The sequence below is a fragment of the Gavia stellata genome, chromosome 1 (assembly GCF_030936135.1).
Source record: "Gavia stellata isolate bGavSte3 chromosome 1, bGavSte3.hap2, whole genome shotgun sequence".
In the NCBI taxonomy this organism is placed as follows: domain Eukaryota; kingdom Metazoa; phylum Chordata; class Aves; order Gaviiformes; family Gaviidae; genus Gavia; species Gavia stellata.
The window spans coordinates 72891177-72914934 of record NC_082594.1 but is presented as its reverse complement, the minus strand read 5'-3'; the positions used below and the strand labels follow the sequence as shown (position 1 = coordinate 72914934).

Below are 23758 nucleotides of genomic sequence, written 5' to 3'. Positions count from 1 at the left end.
CTTCAGAACAAACTACATTTTGCAGCAGAACATTTTAAACAGATCGGGAAGACAAAACCAGGAAGAAATGCAGGCAAACAGAAAGACTACAGCTACTTGGATCAATGGGCAACAGTCAAATAATGCTGAAGAACTGACAAAATAAATCACATTGTAATTTCATTTCTTTTAATTTATTTATGAAGTGATTATGTATGAAGGCAAACACTGAAAGAACATTAAAGCTGCATAGTCAGGAACACATAAATAAACACTGAAATTAGGGCTGTCCTTGCAGCTTTAGTGTGGTCTTTTTGTTCATATGCATTACAGTATAGCTGTTTAACTTCATATGGGAAGTCCTGCTAATTCAGAAGATGTTATTATCAGTATAAAGAACTGTATTATGCCTTCACAGAAGAAAAAACTCAAGCTTAAGTCCTGCAGAGTTATGTTATTGACAGATGTTCAAACCTAGTGCAGGCAGAGAAAGTTCCCAGCTTCAAATCTTCACCATCACCACCCTAGTCACACATCTCAACACACCGCTGAGAGTTCAAGTGACTGACCAACTGACTGTAAAAAGTGTTCCTCAGCAGGTGATCCAGAAAAGGGCATCTGGCCCCAGCTGCCATCTAGCCAAAGCAAAAGCAATTGCACTGCAAAAACAATACTGGAGCTACACAAAATCACTGATGATTTGTGCTAATTCAACCTGAATACTTTATCAACTTACGCAAAAAATACCACCAGATACCTTGTATTTTAAAACCAGGGACTAATGCAGAATATAGGCACTGACAATCACAGCTATGGTCCTGAAAATCCACGCCCTTAGCTGCAGTCCACCACTGAAGCTGCACTGAAGACTCTACAGATTCCTAAGCTTTCAGTATTTAAGTCTTGTCAGTGTGATCATTCTGCTCCAGAGCATGCCCAGAGCACCTCCAACTTAGCAGGGCTAAGTAGCTTCTCACCATCCCCTGTTTAAGCCTTCCAGAGATTCAGAAATCAGCTATGCTTCTGTCTCCAGCAGGGCTCAATCCAATCAATATGCACAGAACAACAAATGGATCACGTTCTAGGCCAAACATAACAGTGGGAACTATTAGTTTAATGAACAAATGTGGGTGTTCCTCCATGTTTCTTAACACAAGAGTTGTCAGAGCACTCATCCAGAATTGGTTTCAGTCTTCTACTTTTGACTAAGAGAATTCAAACGCACACTTCTTCACTTTTAGGGGAATGAACTAGCTACCAGGTTGGAGGCTATCCCAGGAAGACCATGATGGGAGAGAGATGAGGTACTTCTCCAGCACTAGGTAGAATAAAGTTAAAGATTTACTGGCCCAGGCAGAGAGGGAGAGACCACAAAAAATGAATTTCAGTATCTTGAAATCTAGGCAATTTCTAAACCTAGCCACTGGGGAACTAAAAATGGTGTGTTTCAGCTTGAACTGTTAAAGTTCAGCAAGTTTAAGCAGTAGTTAACAGACATTTGTAATGGAAAGTTTTAAGCAACCCTAAGTTTAGATGCCAAGTATAGGTGCTACCTGTATATAGACAGACATTTCTGAGAAAATAATCCCCAAATTGACATGTAATCAAAACTGTTCACAAATAAAATATTAATCATGACTATAATGGTAACTCTCTTGAAAGAAACATAAATTATACCATCTCGAGAAGCAGACTGGTCAGATTCTGATAAAATTTTCTGAACTTGTCTCACTGTACTCCTGGCTTCCTCCAACTCCTTCCAGATCAAAAAGACATCTTCACGGACACCAGCTACTGCAAAAGAAATCATAAAAAAAACTTGACATTTTTAGACAATTTCTGCTTTTTATAACTCCTTAATTACCCCAGAGTCATTGGGTTCATCCAGATGTTGCCATATAAACTTGTTTTCTCGAGGTCCCATTGCAGTGACAAGTGCTGTTCTTTGATAGACTTCAAAAAAGGGCTCAAAGCTGGCACCAGGACAGGAGAGGTGCTTAGCCTGGTGGAAGTAACCTCCAGAGTTGGCCACAGATTGTTCCCACAATGGAAGCAAATCCTTTTTAACACTCTTGGATAACAATAAGGAAACTCCACGGAGAAATTCACATGTTGTCCCCTAGACTTTATTGCAAAAGCTGGCTCCAGATATTAGACCCAAGTTTGAAACTTTGAAGAGAAGATATTTTCAACTCTTTCAATTCCCTTAAGTACATAAGTACCTTTATTTAAAATTAAGTATGTGATGAAATTTTGCTAAGATAAGTTCATTTTCATCCTAACAATTCTCAACAGTCATAAATGCTAAAAAAAAGAAAATGTTTTACTATCAGGCTATATTCTGAAAAAAATTGGAAAAACCCAAAGATGGAGTTGATACAAGGTTTTCTTAATGTCAATAGATATGTTTGTCTTGACTAAAAAAAGTAAAATATGTATTTATTTAGTAGAGTACAATTATTAAAATTGAGGCACCATGTATACCTAAGCAGTATGAACACTATTAAAAAATGTGTTAAATTAGGTTAGTCTCAGAGTTTAAATTGCAATATAGGACAATGCAGAAAAACTGTGTGTAGTGTTACAGTACAAATATAAAAGAAACTGAATCATGAGCTATCCTAACCACGAATGCAGACTACAGCCTATTGCAGGTTACAACCTATTACTGAATTGCACATAAAGATGCTGAACAAGGCAAACTATATCTTATCATCTAATGGTTCAGCTAATATACTGTGGTGGTTCACTGTATAAAAGATAAGACATGCAAACTTGTCTACTAAAGTTGGCTATCAGTAAACAAACGAACCTGATCATTTTGTTCTTTGATAAACTTCCCTGAAATAATAATATGAACATTTTACAAAATAACAACTCAGTTTTAATTGTGAAATACTTTTAGTTTCCAAGAAATATTTTGAAATGTGTTATTGTACACTGCCATCTCCTGGGACTTTCCTGCATTTCAAAAACATCTGTTTCAGCCATTAGGACAAAGATCAACGTTTCCTAAATCACAAAAAGCTTTAGTAAAGCAGATCATTCCGCAACATAAAACACAAACGGGAGAAAAAACCTCAGTCTGTTACCATTACCTTTTAAGTTTAAGAAAAGTATTCTGTTCAAATACTTCAGAAAGAAGTCAACTTTTTTTTTATAAACAATCTCTTCCCAGAAATGCAAAACATACAAAATCTGAGCATTGGCAAAATTCCAGCAAGTAGGGAGCTAAAGATTTTCTGATGAATAGTCAGCCATTGCATATGTATGTATATACACCTGTTGTCACAGTCAAAACGACAAAACACATGCATTCACATCACACGTGCACATATTTCTAAGTTTAAGACTGTTAAGAATGCAGTTCCAGTGGAGCTGTCTCCAGCTAAATCTGGATATCTTCCATAAGCTATCAAATACTGGGATCCAGATTTAATTTTATGAACGTTTTTAATGTTATGTTTGAAAATATTGAAAGAAGTATGCATATTTCAACTACCTTTAAAACAATACTGTTGATACGATTGTGTTGCTTCATTTCTCCTTAAATTGATGCTACGGACTCATAAGATCTCCAGGATTATTGTTACTGTCCCCAGTAAGACATGTGTATTGAATTGGTATTATAAAAGAAGGTATTTTTTCCTTAATTATGCTGCAGCACAGCAAAGTAAAACTGCATGCACTTTCAAAGCAAGCATATTTGATGACATTTATTACAGAGGACAAATGCAGGCATCAACAACGGCACATTGTGAAGGTGAAGTTGCTTAGAAAACCTTTTATCTGGCAACGGTTTTTCCCGGATTCAACTGGGAGACCAGGTTGCAAGCCGTGACAACTGAAGCAACTTTATCTCTCTACATGGGAAGCTCACCTCCACCTCAGCCTCTTTTCCTCTCCGGCTAAGAAAGAGTGGGAAGGAAAAGCTGTGCCTTTCGAAACTGAGCCCCCAAACTCAAAATATACATACACATACAACGCATAGTATCTTCCAGGTGTGGTTCTCAACCTGCGGCCCGTCCCTCAAAATGCATCAGTGAATAATAACCAAGAAAGCACAAACCTCTTTTTGGTTTAAATTCCCTGCGCTCACACCTCAGCTGTGCCATTTTTGGGGGCCACCAACCGAAGAGCAGCTGAAAGCCACCCCCCTGGGGGGTGCAGTCCCCAACCTCTCCAGGCCTACCGGCTCTTGCACGCTTTCAGGCACCTGTGTCCCAGGAAAGACCTCGTCTTAAAAAAATCACTTTATCCCCAGAGGGAAAGGGCCCTCCCCGTCCCCCCAGCTGTGAAGTGCTCCCTCCAGCCACCCTGGTTGGCAGTTTAACGGCCTCCGGGGCTGGAACCTTGGGGACAACCTGGTTCCAATTCAATAACCGCCACAGGGCAATGGCAACAGGGCAGCCACACAAGAGGGAACCGGCCTTAATGCCCTTCTGCCTGCCCCCAGCTTGTGCCGAGGGCACTTGTTTGGTTTCGGCTCGTGCCGCAGCCGTTGCAACCCTGCAGAGCACCTCATGCTAGGTAACGTTTCAGACGTGCCCTGCCCTCGGTTAAAAGGCAATTTGTGCTCTGGAGGAGGGAGGCCCTGAAAAAGAGGAAGAGGATGGGGAAGGGTGCAGGGAGAGCCTGTGGCGAGGGGCAGAAGCATTTTGCTGACACTGGCAAATTTTCTAAGCGAAAACACAAACACACTTGCACATGTATGCGGAAACTCATAACCACCCTCATTTCCATTTCCCAGTTATTTAACACTGTCAGGCAGTCTTAAAAGAAGCAGCTTTTCCACACCTACCTCCCAGCAGACAAACTCATCCAGTTTGACCGTAACCCATTTGATTACATACTCAAGATAAAAAACCTGCTGAGAAAAAAAGCCCATACAAAACCAAAAAAAAAGCCTGAAAAATCTACAATATCTTTGAAACATCAAGCACATACCAATGCAAAATTATCTCATGGAAAACAGAAGTATTTCTTACTTCTCTGCTTCTCTGACTCAGACCGTGGGAGCAAGCAAATCCAAATATAATGGAATAAGATCTATTTTAAACTTCATTTGCCTGCAAGGCAAGATGGGCAATTTCATTTTTTCACTGCTGGTCCCTTCCTCAGCCTCTACGTGGCAGCAGAACATAGCATTATTCCCTCAAGCGTTGATTTTTAAAATCCCCACTTAGAGGTGGATGAATGGAGGCACAAAGGAGCACAGGAGGGGAGTATGCCGCAGCTTTACCGGCACACCTGCCAGGTCAAGCAGCACTGAAACTCACCATAGCCCAATCCTGCCCCTTTCCCACTGGGCAAATGGACAAAGCAAATGAACTTTGTATCCCATGTGGTACCGCAGAGTGGCTATCTGCATCACTCTCTACACATTAGCAAAGAGATTTGCCAGGCCAAGGTTAGGCTGCTAAGACTAGACAAAGCACATGCAAGGAAAAAGCAGAGACAATGATCTTTGCTACAGCTTATAGGCAAAGTAGCTACTCTTAAATCATTATCCTGGCTCTCCAAAGGGAGGGTTCAGTCTTTCCCATGTCTGTGTACATAAACAGTGCAGAGTTCATTGACTTCAATGTCATAGAGGAGGCTGGCGCTCTTACGCTTCCCATTTTACATGCAGCAACCTGAAATTTTCCCTATGATTATCAGGTAAATGTGGAAAATCAAGCACACCAAAGAATACAGCCTTACACTGTTCACAAGGTCAGACACATGCCTCTTTGGATTGTCACATCAGTCAAATCCTGACTGCAGTCCATTTGCACTTTCTTTACACATACCAGTTCATCTATTCCACCACACAGAAAAACACTGCGCAGAGATTTACTGTTGATTTATTTCAGCCAACAGGGACCTACAATTCATTTCAGAATCTAGGTCAAAATGCCATTGCTTTTGAAGCCCTGTTCAGCACTTATCTCCCTGTCACTCCAAGCAGATGACACAACTGTGCCTTTTCAGCAAGAACCTTCTTCTCCACAGCTTCCAGCATCTCTTGCCCTCTGTGGCTTCAAGTTCCAACTTAAATTTCACCTCCCTTCCACTTAAAATTTTAACTACATAACAGGATTGCTTAATTCTGCAGCTTTTTGCAGATGAAGAAGCTACACAAAGAACGTAGGCAGAAGCGATAACAGGAAAATCAGTGCTGGATGAGATATCACCACATTGTGAAATTAGGCTTTATGTAAAAGCATTTCTCTGCCTTAAGTAAATCTGAATCTGCCAACATAAGGACCTTAATTCTTTACTGGCTTACACCTGTTTTGATCTCAAGCACCCACTCAAAATGAGTGTAAAAAAAATTCAAATTTGGCAGTTTCTCACGCTTGCTTTCTAAATGACTGCTCAAGATGCAAAACAGGGGAGAACAGAGCTCTTATCTAAAGTTTTAAATAGTTCACTTCCGACTTGTTTTGGTTAAGCAGATGAAAAAGAGTGAACATGAAGATACCCTGTAGTTGCAAAACGCTGTTATTCAAGTGGATACCCAGAAAACTATCAGATGTCCTTAAAATGGCTTTTCCAGCCCATAAAACATAATGATGAGTTTCAGTTTCCAGCTGTTGCATTTGTGGTGCAAGAAGAAACATAATCAAAATATTCCTGTACCTCCCCTTACTTTCAAGAAACACCACATTTGGAAGATTAAATCACTGGTTCATTCTCTATTTATTTCCTTGTATAGTTTATGCCACACATCCAAGAACCAGTTTCAGAGCCCATTAGTGACTAATCGACACTTTTATTATTATTGCCTTCTACACCCTTGAAGGAGTCTCTGAAACAAAGGACATCAGACACAGACCAGAATAATGTCTCCAATGTGTTTTCTTTTCTGAAAGGACTTCAGATTCTGCATACGACTGAAACGCTCCAATTGGCTGCCACTGATGTCACGACTGGGCTTATAACACCCCGTAAATGCAGAAAGCTAATTGTGTTCCTTTTTAATGTGTAAATCCTGCTCCATAATAGCAATAAGACACAACAGACAATGCACTTCAAGGAGATTACTGCCCTTTTGAGCGATTAAAGCTATTCAGCTTTGAGCTTTAGAAACAGTGGTGAGGAAGTAATTTCAGTCATACAGGAGCTCTAGGCCCATCTATTGAAACAGGCTGGCTGCCTGGGGGAAGATGAAGCCAGCTCCCCTCATGCACACCCCCAAACGGGGTCCAGCAAGGAAGCACTCCTAGCAGACTGAAGGAGATCATTATACTGCTCTGAATTAGTATGAAACAAGAGACAGGGGTTTGAAGCATACTCTGTTGTTGTTTTCTAAACACTGTATGGGTTAGGCTTGAGTGTCCCTTCATGAAGCAAAAAAACAGGTGACACCTCACTCTCTCATTTCTGGCCCCCCACTATGGTTCTCTCATACTGTTATAATCACGACCCTAGTGAAGGATAGGTCAGTACACAAGGAACTAGACTACAACCCAGGAAATATGGGCCAGTTAGTCCAAGACTGACAAATGACCTTAGGTGAGTCATTAAATCCACCTTATGCCACACATTTCCTAGCAGCAAGAAGAGGATAACACCGTTCTACCTTTGGGACAACACTAATGCCCCCCAGCATAATGGGGATGTGAGCCATAAGAATAAAGGGGTCTTATGCCTCCTGATATTTAAAATAATTTATTTTTTAATTTAATGTCCTGCTGATAAAGACACCAGACTTGACATACACAGCCTCACTTCGCACCACAAGCTGGTCTCCTCCCAACCTGTCTGAAACCTCAGTCCAGTCCCACTGAACAGTAAGGCTGACTTGCCCAGAGGAAGTAGCACTGTGACTGGTAAGAAACACACTGAGAGCTTTCTGCCCAGCTCCACCCCCCAGTAAAACTGTTTCTTTCTGTTATTCGCTTCCTCCTGTTATTTTTTTCATCAATTTTCCCCCTTCTTTGCACCTTCTTCTCTATGGTTATTTTATTGCGCTTGTTGCCTGTCTTTATGACAAATGCAGATCTTGAGAGAAGCAAGTCAACCTCACGTGGATTTAATCCCCTTATATTACCTATGAATTGGTCTGTATTGATGTGGTTGTTGTGTCAGATGGTCTTCTACACTATTCCACTTCCTTTCTGCCATTTCTCCATATATTTCCACAAGGTCACTGGCATAAGCATACAGGTACTATTCTTCATCTGCCTAAATAAATGTTCTCCTCCCTTTTTTCACTTCTCTTTCATTCTCACATGCACATCCTCTCTTCACTTCTCTCTTTTCCTTTCCCTCTCCTTCCCACCCACAGAATTTCCATTTGACCAGTCCTGTCCTCACCCCACCCATGCCTACAGAAGGCTTCTTTTGATTTTGCACTTAGCAAGTTCCTATATTACATTTCTATTCTGAAACCTCACTGAGAAAATCACTATCATCTTGTTTTTTATACTGCCTACCTAGTGGCATTCGCCCTTTCACTTTTCTGGAATTCAGGGCAATTAGACCTTTTCCATCCTCTTCACATTTTAGTGCAGGTCCAGCAGCATCTCCATAGTCATTCTTCTCAGTGAAAGCATGGAATCTGTAATACAAAATTAGTTTTCACCAGTACATAAACTACAGAAATACTTTCCTAATTTTAACGAGATGTGTGTCACACATGCAAGATCATAGTGGTGTACAACTTTAGAATTATTTGCATATCTATTCAAGATATCTAAACCTTTAACTACAACAACACTATGAATATTATCAAATATTTTATATACATTTATGTACATTCTGAAGTCTTCTCATGAAGAACATCCTTTCATTTTGGTATCATTTATTCTGAGGCACCTTCCTTTTCAATCTCCTGGAAATCTATTTTTAATTAACGCTTTTAACATGCTGAGCAAGCATGTCATTTGAGATGTCTGAGATGACACTAACACCTTTTTATCAGATTATTCCCCCAGTTGAAATCCCAACAGGAACATTTATTTCATTATCAACATACAAATCAGGAAGTCAAGCAGACTTCATTTACCCTCACTGTCAAAACAGAAAAGCTTTCAGAGCAGGAAAAAGATGCATTTCTAAAAGAGAACTACACTAAAAACAGGCTCAAGCCATGAAAAGCCCAGGAACTTGGCCATTCCTATGGGAAAGTTGACTTAAACTTATAGACAGTTATTGGGCAAATACCCACCAGCAAGATATTAATTGGCCCAATAAGTCTCTGCATGAAAGCTAGACTCATGTAAAAAGAAGATAGCGGGAATCATATCAAACAAAATGATTCGTCTCAGCTCCCTGCCACAACACTTCTTGCCTCTTTCTCTACCATACAAGAAACATTCACTTTCCTTTTATAAAAAGGTAAAAACACTGGCAAAAGAAAATGAAGGATGGTGACTGGCAATGCACCTGGTATTACAGAGGTACCGCAGTTCTAAATGACCACAATCATTTTAGACACACCTCAGACCAGAGTAAACGTAACACTTTCCCACAGTCTTGTTTTTTGGCAGACACTCCATCTCTTAAAAGCTAATTCTAAACACAGATGGCTATAGAAGAGCTAAGCAGCTGCCATCTTACCAATTGCTCTGCTGTCATTTGGGAGATTTCTTCTGTTGGAGGTCTTCCCACTCTTGCACAAACAACAGTGAAACAGAAAGAGCTAGCAGCCATTTCACAGTTATTTCACAGAAATAACTGTACAGTGACTTCTGTTAAGCAGACAAACACCTACTGACTGCTACTGCCCTCCTGCTGTTCAGTATGAGTTTGGTACTGTGGGATTTTGTGTTTGTTCATCTGTTTTCCTTATTTTGCTATCAGAATCAAGATGAAACTTTTATTATCCCTTTCTACTGAAGGCTGATTCTCACCACACAGATGATTCCCAGGATAAAGCAGCCAACAAGCCATGTGGAATATATCAGTTTCCACCAACCATAGCAAATAGATGCTAGAGAGCATAGTACAGAACTGCCTTTCCACACAACCAGGCCTGATAGATAACACCACATCAATTTTTTGTTGTTCCAGAAACTGCCCATTTAGGACAGGCATTACCTTTTCAGTACATGTCTGCATGGCACTTGATCCAGCAAAACTCTAGATCCTTTGCTGGTGCCTGTGGATATTACTAGAGTACAAAGCAATACAATAAAAACTTGCATCGGTTTATGTTGTGACCCTTTCCCCTGAACAATTTTTCAGACTTCAAAAGAGGCATAGATGACAGACAATTTAGGATATAAAAAAGGAATGCCTTTCTGCAAGCCAGTGAGTACATATGTGGAGACAAGCTGGTGTGTTCGAGTAGGTCCTGCATTTTAGTCATATCTCTCAGACTATTTCCCCAGTTGCCCCAGATCGCTTACTGAACTGCTTTGTCTCATTTTCCTCATGAGTAAAACAGGGATTATATTCAGATATCTTCCAATACCATTCCTAGCAGCAAAGCACTTTACAAGTACTGAAATCATTACTGTGCTTCTTCTTTGTCATACCTGCCAGAGGCCAAGCGGCTCAACTCTTTCAGAAAAATAATAGTTTCATCTTCCCTAGCATTAAAAGATACAGTGTTGACTGGACAGGGGCCGTCAGAAACCTTCTCAAGGAGTAGCTGCTTTGTGTCCACTGGAACATCACCCACAGCAAAGTAATAAACGGCTTCAACCTGTCATTAAACAGAACAAAAATGGGAAGGCATTGTTTTACATAGATGCCTGGTACTTATTCAGGCACTGTCCTGTGCTGAGTAGTGTTAGGAAAATTTGGTAGAACCAATGCATTACTTGGGCTATAAGACTTTCAGATCTTTCGTTCTCCCTCTCATTTACGCTAGTAATTCAAATGAAGTCCACACAAAACTTCCTGAAGTGAGAAGAGAACCTGGCCCACAGCCCCGGGGTCTGATTCTGCCTAATGCAAGCCCCATTCCACAGAAGTTAACTGAAACCAAAGAGAGGTGTAAGGAAGGGCAACTGTATTACTAGTCAGGACAAGGCTCTGTGCCCCATTCCACTTTTACGAAGAGAGATGCTATCTTGGTGCCTTGCCAGGGCTTAAAATCAGTAGGAACTTTTATACTAGACATACTTTTACTAGCAGCATGTATTTTGAGGGTAGGAAAGATGCATCATGCTTTGAATGCTACTGCTGGTATTTACAGATAATTCATGTTTTTTACACTTCCCAAGGCAGAGGGAGCTTGGCAGGTTTATTATAACCACACACACTTATATTCTGAAAATGTTATTGCAAAAGAAGAGAGAGAAGCTGAAGAAATGTCCTTTAGTTATCGCTTGGGTATTACATTATGAGGGATTTGATGTTACCTGCACTTACCCAGGCTAACAATCCTCATGGTAAGTATAAGCCTTGAATTTTCACCGTCATTAAAAACAAATGTAATAACAGCTATCCCATGATGATGTTCAAGACAGTAAGTATAGCATATCAGTCCTATGGCATGGTACATACCAACTGATAAATATCTGATAAATATAGTTGTTTAACTGAAAAAATACACTCGAATGTGACTAGAAATCCCAGGACATGCACCACAAAAGACAACTATTTGAGTCTGGGATGGCACTGAGGAAATGTTTCTGCACCCACATAATTTCATGCAGTAGTAAAGCAAATTCAGTATCACCTGTACATGTGTTCATGCATTTCCACTACTGCTTTTGATACTGATTTATATTTCAGCTCCCTGAGTCAACTGACTGGCACATGAACATCTTTTGTCCAGTCTGTACTCAAAACTTCCAGGCTGTAGGATCCATGTACTGTCCCACATCATAAGCATTGTTGATACAAACTGACATGGACTTCTGGATTTCAAGCCCTCTTCCTCCTCTACCTTTTGCCACAAATACTTTGGCTAAACCTCAGCACTGGAAGACATCTCTCCCAAGCAGTAACCCGATCTCAGGCTAGAGCAGGCAAATTAACGAAGCAGCATCTTGCTACCTCGGACTTCCCTTGGATCTTGTAGAGCGGGCGAGACACTATGTGGGAGGCCGGGCCCATAGTTACAGACCATACTTGCTTGCGAGCAAGCAGGTCTGTGGTCAGCCAGGTGTCCTGGCATCACTGTTAACGCTAGACAAATACTAAGGTTAAAGAGAAGAATGAATGTGTCTCATTAAAGTGCAAGATTAAAAAAATACTTCTTAGCTTTAAAAAAAGGTGCACAGAAACAGAATGAAAGAACTCTTGCACCTATCTGTGCTTTAGTTCAGTTTCACAAGGTTCCCTCTCTGTTTCATCCAGATACAAAGCTATCCAAGCATGCACACAGCCCTCCCAGCTGAGCCCCAGTCCTTGTTCCTATTCCTTTTGCTGAAGAGGCTCCTGACCTGAGGAAATGCATGCATATTGCACAAACACTTTTCCCTGTGTTCCTTCAGACTCACATCTTCTCCCCCTCCCTCCTAAGACTGCAAATAATTCATAAACTTGATATTCAATAAGTGTATCAATTTTCACACTTCCTCCGAAGGATTTACTGCCTGCCTCTGCAACTTTTAAAATGCTGACTTTTCTTGGGCATAGCTGATGCAGAACCAACTCCTTCACAAGAAAATAAACAAAATTGCTAACCACAGGCAATTCACTGTACTTAAATACAAACCCAGCAATACCATACCACAAAGGAAATGTTCCTTACAGATTAGTGGAGAAAGGTCTAAACCTTTCCATCTAGTCCTTCATATTTTGAAAATTATAATTTATGCAGCCATCTGAACAAGCAAACAAAGCTCATACAAGAACAGGAAGAAGAACAACATGAACAGTTCCTCACAGTCTTTACCTTGGTGGAGAGGTGTGTTTTGGATGGGTGACCCACACTTCGCGGAGTGGCACCTATACAGAACCGCAAGTTAAACACTGCGGATGCATCTGTGGCAGGTAGATCTCAAAGGATTGCGACCTTACTGCAGAGTGATCTTGAGCTTGGGACTGACAGGTCATGAGGAAAGGAAATCTAGGGAGTCACCACACATGGGAAGGAAAGCTCAGCTAAAGGAATGACAGGAACAGCCAAGTCTTGGTAAAAAAGAGCTATTGTTTTGGAGCAAATTCTGTTGATGAAGCCAGTTCTAAGGAATGAGTAATTTACGACTGTTCAGTGAGTATGCAGCTTTTGCCCAGGACTGAATGGGGTCTCCCCCAGCCTACAGTACAGTCAGTGAAGCTTGCACTCAAATGAACTGTCACTTATGAATGATAATGACTGTATTTAGGAGTAATTGAAGTTCGTTTTATGTTGAGCACCTGCCACAATTGATTCCCCCAGATTACCCATTAGCCCACCAATGTCCAGAAAAAAATAATAGATGTCTCACTGTTGGAAAGATTTTAGTTTCTGTTTATTCATACACAGACCCACCAGGTCCAACAAGCCTTTTCTTCATCCAGACAACACGGAAATCTAAATATGATCTTTTTCATTTCCCACCACGAAATCGGTTAATATACTGCAAATTGAAAATGTTAATAAAATTTATGGAGGCATTTAAAAAAGCAGTCATAAAAAATCTCACTGTTGCATAATTTGTTCCTCACCCAGCTCCTTTTTAATATCAGTTTCCAAACATCAAGGTTCATCTGGATTAGAATCCACCAGCACAGGGAACCAGAAGGAAACTCAAGCCAAATTTACCTTCTCCTTCAAACAATGTTTCAGAATGAGATTTACAAAGGAGTTAGGATTGGTCTGTGCACAGGTATGGATGTTAATGGCAGAGAAAACCAATGATTCTAGTCCACACACAGTAGGCCAAATTTTCCATTAAATTCAGGTGCTAGGGAACTGAAACAATGTACATTGTAAGCAAATTTCATAAAATATCTCTTTAACAACACAAATTTTAAGTGACTAGCTCGAATGATGGCATATATGGTTTATGTCTTGTGGCTCTGCTATAATGAATAAATTAATATAGTACTTTTAGAAACAAACAGAATTGCAGCAATACCTGTGCATGTTTTGTCTTTTTGTCCTGGAAGAAACTCTACCTATAACCTGGCTGATGAAAAAGGATTTGCATACCCCTACCATGAGCTAATGCTTAAATAAATCTCTTTACTTAGTATTTTGGATTTTAAATACAATTTTTCATGAGCACTTTGGATACATAGCAAAATAAAAATGGTTTCCCTGTCTTCAATAATGTTGATACTAGCAATTTTCTCATAAACTTGAAGACCTGAAAAACATATATGGCAAAGAAAGTGGAAAGGAAGGTGTTTTCTCTTTCCCTTAATGACTGAATATGTTATTTATTCTGTGTACTCTAGAAAAGAAAATAACCTTCTGCATTCAAAATACAGTACATTTACATAAACAGGCCATCAGTAAACATAGTATGCAGCTATGCTTGGGGAAAAAAAAACTTCCCAAATGCCGTCATTAATATTTATCTTTGCAGTATTCACCAGGGCAAATCACAGTAGCCAGTCTGGCACTGAATATTCTTGGATTTACTTGAGGCTTCTGAAAAGATGTATGAGCTTACCGCCTCATCACTCATGGCTTCCAGCAGGGCTTCAGCAGAGCTGGTATGGCTGGCAGCTGTCATACGGTCCAGCTTCCAGAGCCACATAACAGCAGACTTTACAGTATGCTCAGACACAGGAGTAGATTTCTGTTGCCATTTCATAAGATCCTGAGCAACCCTGAAAATGACATTAACTATAAACCAAAAGTAGTGAGAATAATGCTGGCAGAGCAAAACAGTGGAGCTCTGCTATTGTTACTATTTTTTTTTATTCTTAAGTAATAATTACAATAAACCACAGATACTAAATCTAGACTTGCAATAAAAGAAAATAAAACCCTTAGAAAAATACTGTGATTTCTACAATAATTTTTTTTGAGACAACTGTTTCCAAAGTAGGGTCAAGAGAGCTAAAGTACTTTAAAAACAGTTCCTAATTCATATCTCCCCTTAACATAAAAACACAATCAGGTTTTTAAAATATGTGTATGAAAAAAAAATCTGGCTTCCACAGGTCTCTTTTGACAACTTGCTGCATGACCTTTGTGTCAGACCATTTTAACTGACGTGCTTTTTTTGTACTAGGGCTGATCTTTTTATATACCCATCAAAATAAAATTTGTGATGCGAAGTTTTTTGATATTTTAATTGATCAAAGGCCTTAGTCTTAATGGCAGTACAGAAAGAAGTACAACGTATATGAGCATATATGCCTGTCCATTTGTACATAAAAAGACAGAAAGCAAATAAAGAAATAACTGGTTCCAATATCTGTGACATTCTATTAAGCACTATTTTGAAGAGTTTCCTGCAAATATAAAAGACAAATAGGTTTTCCAAGATTCTTTTAAAGTAATAATTTATATGCCATATTGTCCTTTGTCTCCCTTCTGTGCAAACAAACAAATCGATGAACACAATTACTGTGCCTCAATTTTGACTTGGCTTTGCAGACGATTTTTAGAGAAAATTTATTACGTGCTTTTCAAAACCTGTGGAAGTTATCATCTACCTTTCAAGTCTCACTTGTATCACAACCTAGAGAATTAAGATAGGGCACCAGAATCAAATCTGTAGGACAAAGCTTGGGAACAACTTTAAGAATAACAGTGTAGTTGCAAGTTATCATTGTGGAATCAATTTGAAAATTATTATCACCTAATTTGTGCACCTTTTTTTTCATAGTCAAAAAATCCCATTCACCTATCGAAACCCAAGCTTACGCATTCAAACCTTCATGCATATATGAGAATTTGTGCAGAGATACATAAATTTGAATAGCTGCTTCTATTCTTCTATTTGTTACTAAAACCAAATTCATTCGCTCATGTTAGGGAACAAGCACTTGTCTTTTGTTATGGAAATCTAGTATTGTTTCCTAGTTCTGCTACTGATTTCTGTGACCATGGAAATCTACAGAAATACAAATTACTATGCCTGCGCCTATGGCACTTGGGGGAGTGTACATTTAGCTGTAAGGCGGAAACCTGTAATGCCTAAAGACACAAGGATGCGGAGATGGGACCTCACTGTTTCACTCTGTAATACTTAGATGCCTGAAGAGCATTACTGCTATTGTGAAGTCCCCCTTATCTTTCTGTTTTTCTGTGCTACATTTGTAGAAGGCATATACCAGTATTTGGGTTCTGTTAGTCTTTATCTGTTCTTCAGGGTAACAATGGTCTTCTGTTAAATGGAAGTAGCAAGCTCAGCATGACTGTGGGTGAAACTTGGTGGAAAATCTATAGATATTACCATGATATGAATCTGGACAATTTTCACTAAAGAAAGCGTATTATCCAAACACGTGTCTATATGATATGCAACTCCTTTTTATTCTCCAGCAATGGGCAGACATGGAAGTCTTTGTTTAGCCTGGAGAAGAGAAGGCTCTAGGGAGACCTTATCGCAGCCTTTCAATACTTAAAGGGGGCTTATAAGAAAGATGGGGACAAACTTTTTACCAGGGCCTGTAGCGATAGGACAAGGGGTAATGGTTTTTAACTAAAAGAAAGTAGATTCAGACTAGATACAAGGAAGAAATTTTTTATGATGAGGGTGGCGAAACACTGGAACAGGTTGCCCAAGGAAGCTGTAGATGTCCCATCCCTGGAAACATTCAAGGTCAGGCTGGACGGGGCTCTGAGCAACCTGATCTGGTTGAAAATGTCCCTGCTCATTGTAGTGGGTTTAGACTAGATGACCTTTAAAGGTCCCTTCCAACCCAAACCATTCTCTGATTCTATGATTCTTTCTGCTTACCGAATGAGGTTGAATTTGGCAATTTGGGTCACCTGTTCCACAAGTACCATAGAAAGTGCATCCCGACATAGATCAAATTCAGTTGGAGCCACAGTGCCAAAATCCAAAACAATGACAATGAACTGTTCTTGAATCACTCCAAATATCTGCCGGCTCTCACTGGTTAACCATTCCATTCGCTGCTTATATAGCTCAACAGCTCCCATTAGACAATCCACATAATGAAGAATCAGTTCTTTTTTGGCTGTCAGCTTTATTTAAATAAGGGAGAGAAAGAAATTGAACATCAAAACAAATAATACAAATACAGCCCCAAGCTTAGCACAGCTGCAATAGCTGGTTTGCAAGTGCCAGATATGCCAGCCAAGGTAGCAGTGAAAACAACCCATTTTTCTTCCACTATTTCAAGAGCAAATACTTGACAAATGCATCTAAGCGATAATAGAAAAGACACTGCATTTTGTCCTAATTGCTCTTCATAATCTTTTTATACAAGCATGGGACAGTGCCAGTGGGTTGTCTGACTTGTCTGCCTCAAGACTGGAGCAATTAGAATGAGCTCAACACAGGCTAGGGTGTAGAAAGGACTGCAGAGCAGATGGGTGAACAAATGGACACAGAAATTTTGCACCTTCTTAGACTAGAATTTTGACTGGCTCTTAAAATTTTGTACAGTGATACAATAGAGTGTAGGGTTTGGTTCTGGGACACTTCAGTTTCCACCTTGTCTTTAGCATTTGAAAGGAAAATATAAAATGTTTCCCTGTTTGTATTTATTTCACTAACAATACCCAGCATTACAGATGAACTATTTGTGGGTAGGTGCTTAGGCAAATCAAGTTCAGGCAACTGCAATCAACAGCTAAAAATTCCCATACCATATCAGTAAAATAAGAAAAACCTAGGTTCAGTATTAAAATGAAAAACAGCAGACCCTCCCTATGAAAATATGTATACACGTTCACCATGCAAAATGATCTGTGGGTTTTAAAATTCACTGCAGGTTCCAGTAAAGACATTCCCCCAGTATCTCTGACCCATGCAAGCTAATTTATCAGCTACCTTCTACCTCCAACTACCTTTCTGGGACTAAGTACAAAACCTTGCAGATATAAATATTTTTAAACAAGAACATTTCTCAGGGAGAAGCTATTTTGTGTGTCAGTCTGCACACTTCTTCCTCTCATTTGTATTTTTCTCTGTTCTTTAATGTCAGCTAGGGCCCTGTAATGTGCCTCCCAGATACAGTCTCAGGCTGTCTGCCAAAGGAATGTAGGCCCGGGCAGAAGCACTTAGAAAATCCAGTTTCCTGCTCTAACAGCCAGACTCGTACAAAGAAGCTTATTGCACTACACCGATCAAACTCTATCTTAAAATAAAGCAGTTTTCTTGCACCACTCCTTCACTTGCTGTTGGCCAGTCCAGATACCCATTTCTCTGAGGGCTGGAAAACTTCTGACTGTCCAGCCTAAATTTATTCATGGCAGTTCATACCCATTTATATTCTTGGACTAGCATGCCTTTTAGCATAGAAAACTATAGCTTTTCACTATACCTGTAATTTGCCTTTCTGTAGGCATTCAAGGCCGATAATGCTACCCTTTGTCAGTCTTCTTCAGTCTTACTTACGTACGTCAACATCAACCAAGCCCTCATATAAGATCAGCACTCCATTGTAGTTCATCCTACTAGCTCTTCTCAGTACCTGTTCTGGTTTGAATTGCTTCTTCTCAACCTGTGGTAACTGTACACAATATTGTACACAATATCCCCAATAAGATCTCACTAGATCTTGTATAGTGGCATTGCTACCTTAATGCTACCAGAAATGTCTTTCCCACTGCTCCCAACATGTCCTAAGATTAAAAGACATTATGTAGCTATTTCGTATGGAATTAATGGGGAAAAATGAGGGGAAAAGGCTCCCTGAAGCAGTTCTTTTCCCATATTTAAGCTTTGTGCCTCAGAAGTTACTCTAGTTATCAGAAAAAATGTCAAGCCTTTCGCTTTTGTAAAACCCTTTATGAATTAACTGTCTCCCCGCCTCGCTCACATGCGTATCTCTTCAATCAGAATCCATCCTCTTAACAATGGGGCCGCCAGCAGCTGTTGCTAAGACATTCCTTAGAACATGAGCCTGGGCAGAGATCCAGCTAGCTGTATCTATAGAGTAGGCTGAGCCTTTTGTGACCCGCTGGCACTAAGCAAAGCAGTGCTTTGCATCGGCAGTGACAGCACATTATGTCTTCTTATTTCAGCATCCCCATTTGTTTTATTGACTATGATTTTATTTTTTTTAGCTCAGCTGAGCATCTTCTTTTTAAGTGTTCCCTCTTTCAAGACAGGGTAAATGTTGCTTAGAAACTGCAGTCTTGTCTGGAAAGATTTACTGCAATGCTGCACCAAGGCAAGAGCGTAAGACTTTGCAAGGAAGAAAGGAAAAAGATACCTAGCTTCTCTACCACTGATTGTTATCACTAACAGTTTGGCAAAACAGAAAAAAACCTGATGAACAGATAAAGTTCTCACGCAGAATATAAGTATTTCATGCCACAGGGAGACATTTTAGTCACACCCTTCTGCTACAGTGATAACGTCTAAGTGCACAGGGAAGTTACCACAAGTCAGTCACACTTACATTATACACGCTGCCATCTTGTGCTCTCTTGTATTGAGGAAACAGACCAGCTGCATACCGGGAAGCCACAAGTTTCCCCAAGGTGGTCACATAATCTGCAGTAAAGGTTACAAAAGATGAAGTTGCTAATCATGAGGATTACTTCAGATATTTTTCAGGCTGGTGTGCATACCATCCATGTGTGAAGCACACGCATCTCTATTGAACTCTTGATGTTAAGAAACTTGAGAGAAATTCTGGTTTTGTTTTACAATTTTTTCTGGCTATAGTTACGTTGGGGCCCTGAGGGCACCAACAGGCCTTGATTGCCCTGATCAGCCTCAGTGGGTTTCCACTTACAGGGCGCTCAGGCCTGGGCACGCAGTCTTTGCTTTAGCTGTGTTGTAGGTGTACCTGTCTCAAGTTCTGCCAGTGGACCTCTCTCTTGGATAGACCTCTCAGCCCTATATTACATACCCTTGTCTCCAGTTCTGTCTCCTGGATGTGCCTCTTACACCTATGTTGTGGTCTTGTCTCCAGTCTTGTTTCTGGCTCCATCTCCTGCTGCTCCTGGCTGCACTCCCCGGCTGGACCCTAGACATGATTCAACACCTCACCCTGTCTGGGACTGTCTGTGGACACTGTTTAGCAACACCCTGCTTTTCCTGCGGTGCTTAGATGGTGCAGGGCTGCATCCTGGTCAGTGAGGGTACTGCCTGGGCTGCGGTCCCCTTTAGCTCCTGGCTCATTTTCCCCCCATGGAATGGCCCTGCTCTTGCTGCTCCCTGCCAGTTTAGTCAGAAGTGAGGAAAAACCCCACATTTAATTATTTATAGGCCAAAAAGCTACAGGGGACTTCAATAAATTAATGGTTTAGGTAATTAAACTTTTGTATTATCCATTTACCTCACGACAGGACTTGCAAATATTTGTCCATCAAACAACATACAAAATCTGGTACAGATAATGCTGTTCTCTTACACAACTAAATGGGTGCAGAAGTGGGTGCAACTAAGGAAAAGGTTGCACTCTGCTCTTTCAGTAGCTAGAAATCTTCTACAGGATCTCCACTGATAGGAAAACGTTAGGGGTGGGAATATTTAACATCACAAAGCAGCTATTCTGTACAGCATGCTGCCCTGCTAAGCTAGTATGTTCTGCTCCTAAAATTACTCTGTAACAACATTAACCCTGCTTAACAGCTTCTTCTTCATCTACAGCATACAGGATTTCAGGATCTACACTGTTGATCTTTGAATGCCCCTTGGACACAAGCCAGCCAAAATCTTAAATTATGCAACCTAGAACAATTGCAATACATTGCAATTCCTAATTCTCAGGCAGTAAGCTCTTCAAAGAAAAAAATATCTTACCATGCTCTGCAAAGCACTATTATGACAGTGATTAATAATTATTAGCAAACCTTTCCCCTCCAGCTGTCAGATAACTGCAAAGGAACATTTTTCTATAGCCTGACTTTGCACAAAAAGCAGCCTGAATTCTAATCGAATTTAACTGCTTCCTTAAAGCTCAATCCCTGGAAATAATATACTATTCCCAAGCAGGTTGGCTAGCCCTGATGATCAACTAGTAGATCACAGATTATGGCATAGCATACATTATATGTGCCATCTGAAAATGGACAGAGAACTTATGGTGTGTTATCTATAGCTAAATTGGAGAGAATTTGAACTGGAGCCTAGGGTAAAGCAACATTACAATCGAGTAAGGAAAGCCCTTCTCAGCTCCTAAGTCCTTCTCAGATCAAAAGGAAATGGAGTTCCTCAGTCCTCTGAACTGGCAATGTCAGCAACTGTGGATACAGCTTCCCTTTCTGCCATTACCATAAGGTAATGAACAACATGAAAATCTCCTCTGTGTACACTGGGGTGCAAAATGAGTGTGACGCTACAGACTATTCAAATTTAGGGGTTTTTTAATTATTCTATTATTGATTTGTCTTATACCTTTCCTGTGCTGGAATCCAATCTGTGACAAAATCTGGGATAGGGACAATTTGTTTCTTCTGAGCCCATGAAGTTGAAGCCATTTAGAAGATGAAATGAGGGGTTGTACATCCATGTCCGACTGACTGACTGCCAGTCTCCGTTCCTTCTCTTTTGATTTCTTCTTGTGGGCCTCGTGGGAATCTTCGGGATCTTGTATGTGCTTTGAATCAAAGGCATCTGTTGTAAAGGGAAATGAGGGAAACACAACATTTATACTTTAACCAAACGATTCACTTGAATTGTCTCCTTTCTTTACCTATATTCAGTGGTACTCTGTACACATATAGCTCACCTCTTGTTTTCTTTTGTTATACTGAACAATGTTCTTAATCTGGAAAGCTGCTCTCAGTCCTACACATCTACTTGCTGTTATGTCTTTTTATTCATCCATATAGATTTACCTTCAATTTATCAAAGAAAACGTCTCCTATATGCTGAAATCTAAGCCCTGAAAGCTAAGTCCAGTGTGCCAAATGCTAATTCTTCCAGCTCCTAAGACATCTCTCCTACATCTTGGGAATCAGAACTCATAATAGGCATTCAAAGATTGTCAGACCATCACTACATACACATTAGAAGCATTATGCAATAAACAAAGATTTCTTAACAATTATATGTTGAACTCCTACCATAAGCAATAGCAGTGCCAGCAGCAGATCCTGACTTTATTGCAAGGCTGGTGAAACTCCCTCTCCTCACATCATTTACCTCAAGTGTAAATGATGGTTCTGGCAGTATCTGCTGCAGGCTGTGATGGATCATGTGCATGCACAGGAAATCAGAGACATGAACGTCCAGTTTCATTTTAAGTTCCACAGAACAATGAACATATCTCAGCACCAATGTATAGCTGGCTGGGCTAGCTCCACTTGAAACTGGCAGCCGAGACAGCCCAAAGCCTAGAGTGGTTGAGGCAGAAATGGATGCGATGACAACAGTAATGCCTCTGTTCCTCAGCACAGTTCTAAGAGGACTTTGGTATTTCCTGTTCATTCCCAAAATACTCTGCATGAGCTAAGCTGGCTCTAGTTCATTAAATACCCTTGCTGTATCTAAGTTTATTTTCTGTGGACTTTTGATATTTCTGTCCATCTTCCTCAGCATCAACTTTATCTGGAGTATCGCAGTCCCCCATTGCCCATATACTGTAAGCTGGCTGTAAATGCACCACATGAATCAACCTGGTCCAAAATACAAAGGAAGGTACTTCTACCTTTAATGACTAAAAAACAATATTCGGTCTAGTATGGAATATGATTAGAACTCTCTGCTAAATCAAATGTTACAACAACTGACCAGGTTACAAAGGTTCATTAGATAGATAGACTGTTCCTCAGTTAATAATACATAAAGGAAATGCGACTATCTTCAGAAATACATCTCTCAGTGACAGGAGCCTTCTATATGGTGCAGACTGGCACCAGCTTTTTCGCAGTCATCAGTCCTACAAGCAGGGTGCTGGGCTGGTATGCCTATAGAGGTTGACATTTTACCAGCCCTCCTCCTCCGCTCAATACAGAAGCAGCAGTGACAGATGTTAACCCTACAGAGGCACAGGTGAAGGTTTGCAGCTGTTTGAGCTCTACATAGTCAGGCACTGTTTATAGTCCCTTGAACAGTCATTCCCAGTTTCCTCCTCTGAAAATGCAGAAAGATCAGCACAGCACCCCATACACAGCACATGTGAGAGAGGCACAGCTTCAGAATGGCTTATACACAGCTACCAGGATGCACACCACAATGCTGAAAAAAACCCTGGAAGTTATCCAGGAAAATATGGAATCTATGCAAAAATAGTCCTGAAATACCCACAGTCACTCCAGGCAAGTGTCTTACACGGATTCCCAGTCATAAAAGATCTCTTGATTGGCAGCTCCACTTTGCTTTCTTCTTAAAAACCGGAGGAATTACTATGTTTTAAGAAAATTAAAATATTTCCATGCACAGGTCAATATGAACCAGAAACCAGCTCCACAGGCCCAGCCAATAATAAAATGCAGAAGGTTGAGATCAAGATTTTCCTCAAGGCAAATAATATTATAAATGAAAAAGGATAGCTACTCCCCATGTCAAGAAAGGCTGAAGTCAGATTTGACAGGAAGCCCCATACTCAGAAATGGAAAAGCAGGCAAATGGTAATATGGTTTCCCTTCCTTCCCTCTAAATTATCATAAAAAAGAGCCAATGTGGAAGTTTTCACACAAATATGCTAGAAGAATGAGTGTGATATTTTGGCCTGCTGTCAGCCAGTTGTATTATATTCTATTACTGCTTTGCATTATACCTTACCTTTGCTATAATCCAATTTATGACTAAACCTGGGAGTATGAGAGACACAGTTTTGTGAAGAGATTCACAACTTTGCCTGTAAGACTACAAGATGATTCACAAAGAAAAAGAATTATGCATGTATACCT

The 23758-nt window shown here is 40.2% G+C and overlaps 1 protein-coding gene across 1 annotated transcript in view; it reads right to left on the bottom strand.

The window, feature by feature from the left end:
• The window catches only part of VWA3B (von Willebrand factor A domain containing 3B), a 71552-nt gene extending 48359 nt beyond the window's left edge, over positions 1-23193 (bottom strand). The window contains exons 1-8 of the mRNA XM_059815546.1: positions 23154-23193; positions 21300-21518; positions 19354-19448; positions 16716-16966; positions 14472-14631; positions 10449-10618; positions 8403-8527; positions 1657-1773 (exon numbers count right to left, since the gene is read on the bottom strand). Coding sequence (XP_059671529.1) covers positions 1657-1773; positions 8403-8527; positions 10449-10618; positions 14472-14631; positions 16716-16966; positions 19354-19448; positions 21300-21518; positions 23154-23193 — 1177 coding nt within the window. The remainder of the gene's footprint in view (positions 1-1656; positions 1774-8402; positions 8528-10448; positions 10619-14471; positions 14632-16715; positions 16967-19353; positions 19449-21299; positions 21519-23153) is intronic.
• Positions 23194-23758: the final 565 nt, after the last annotated feature.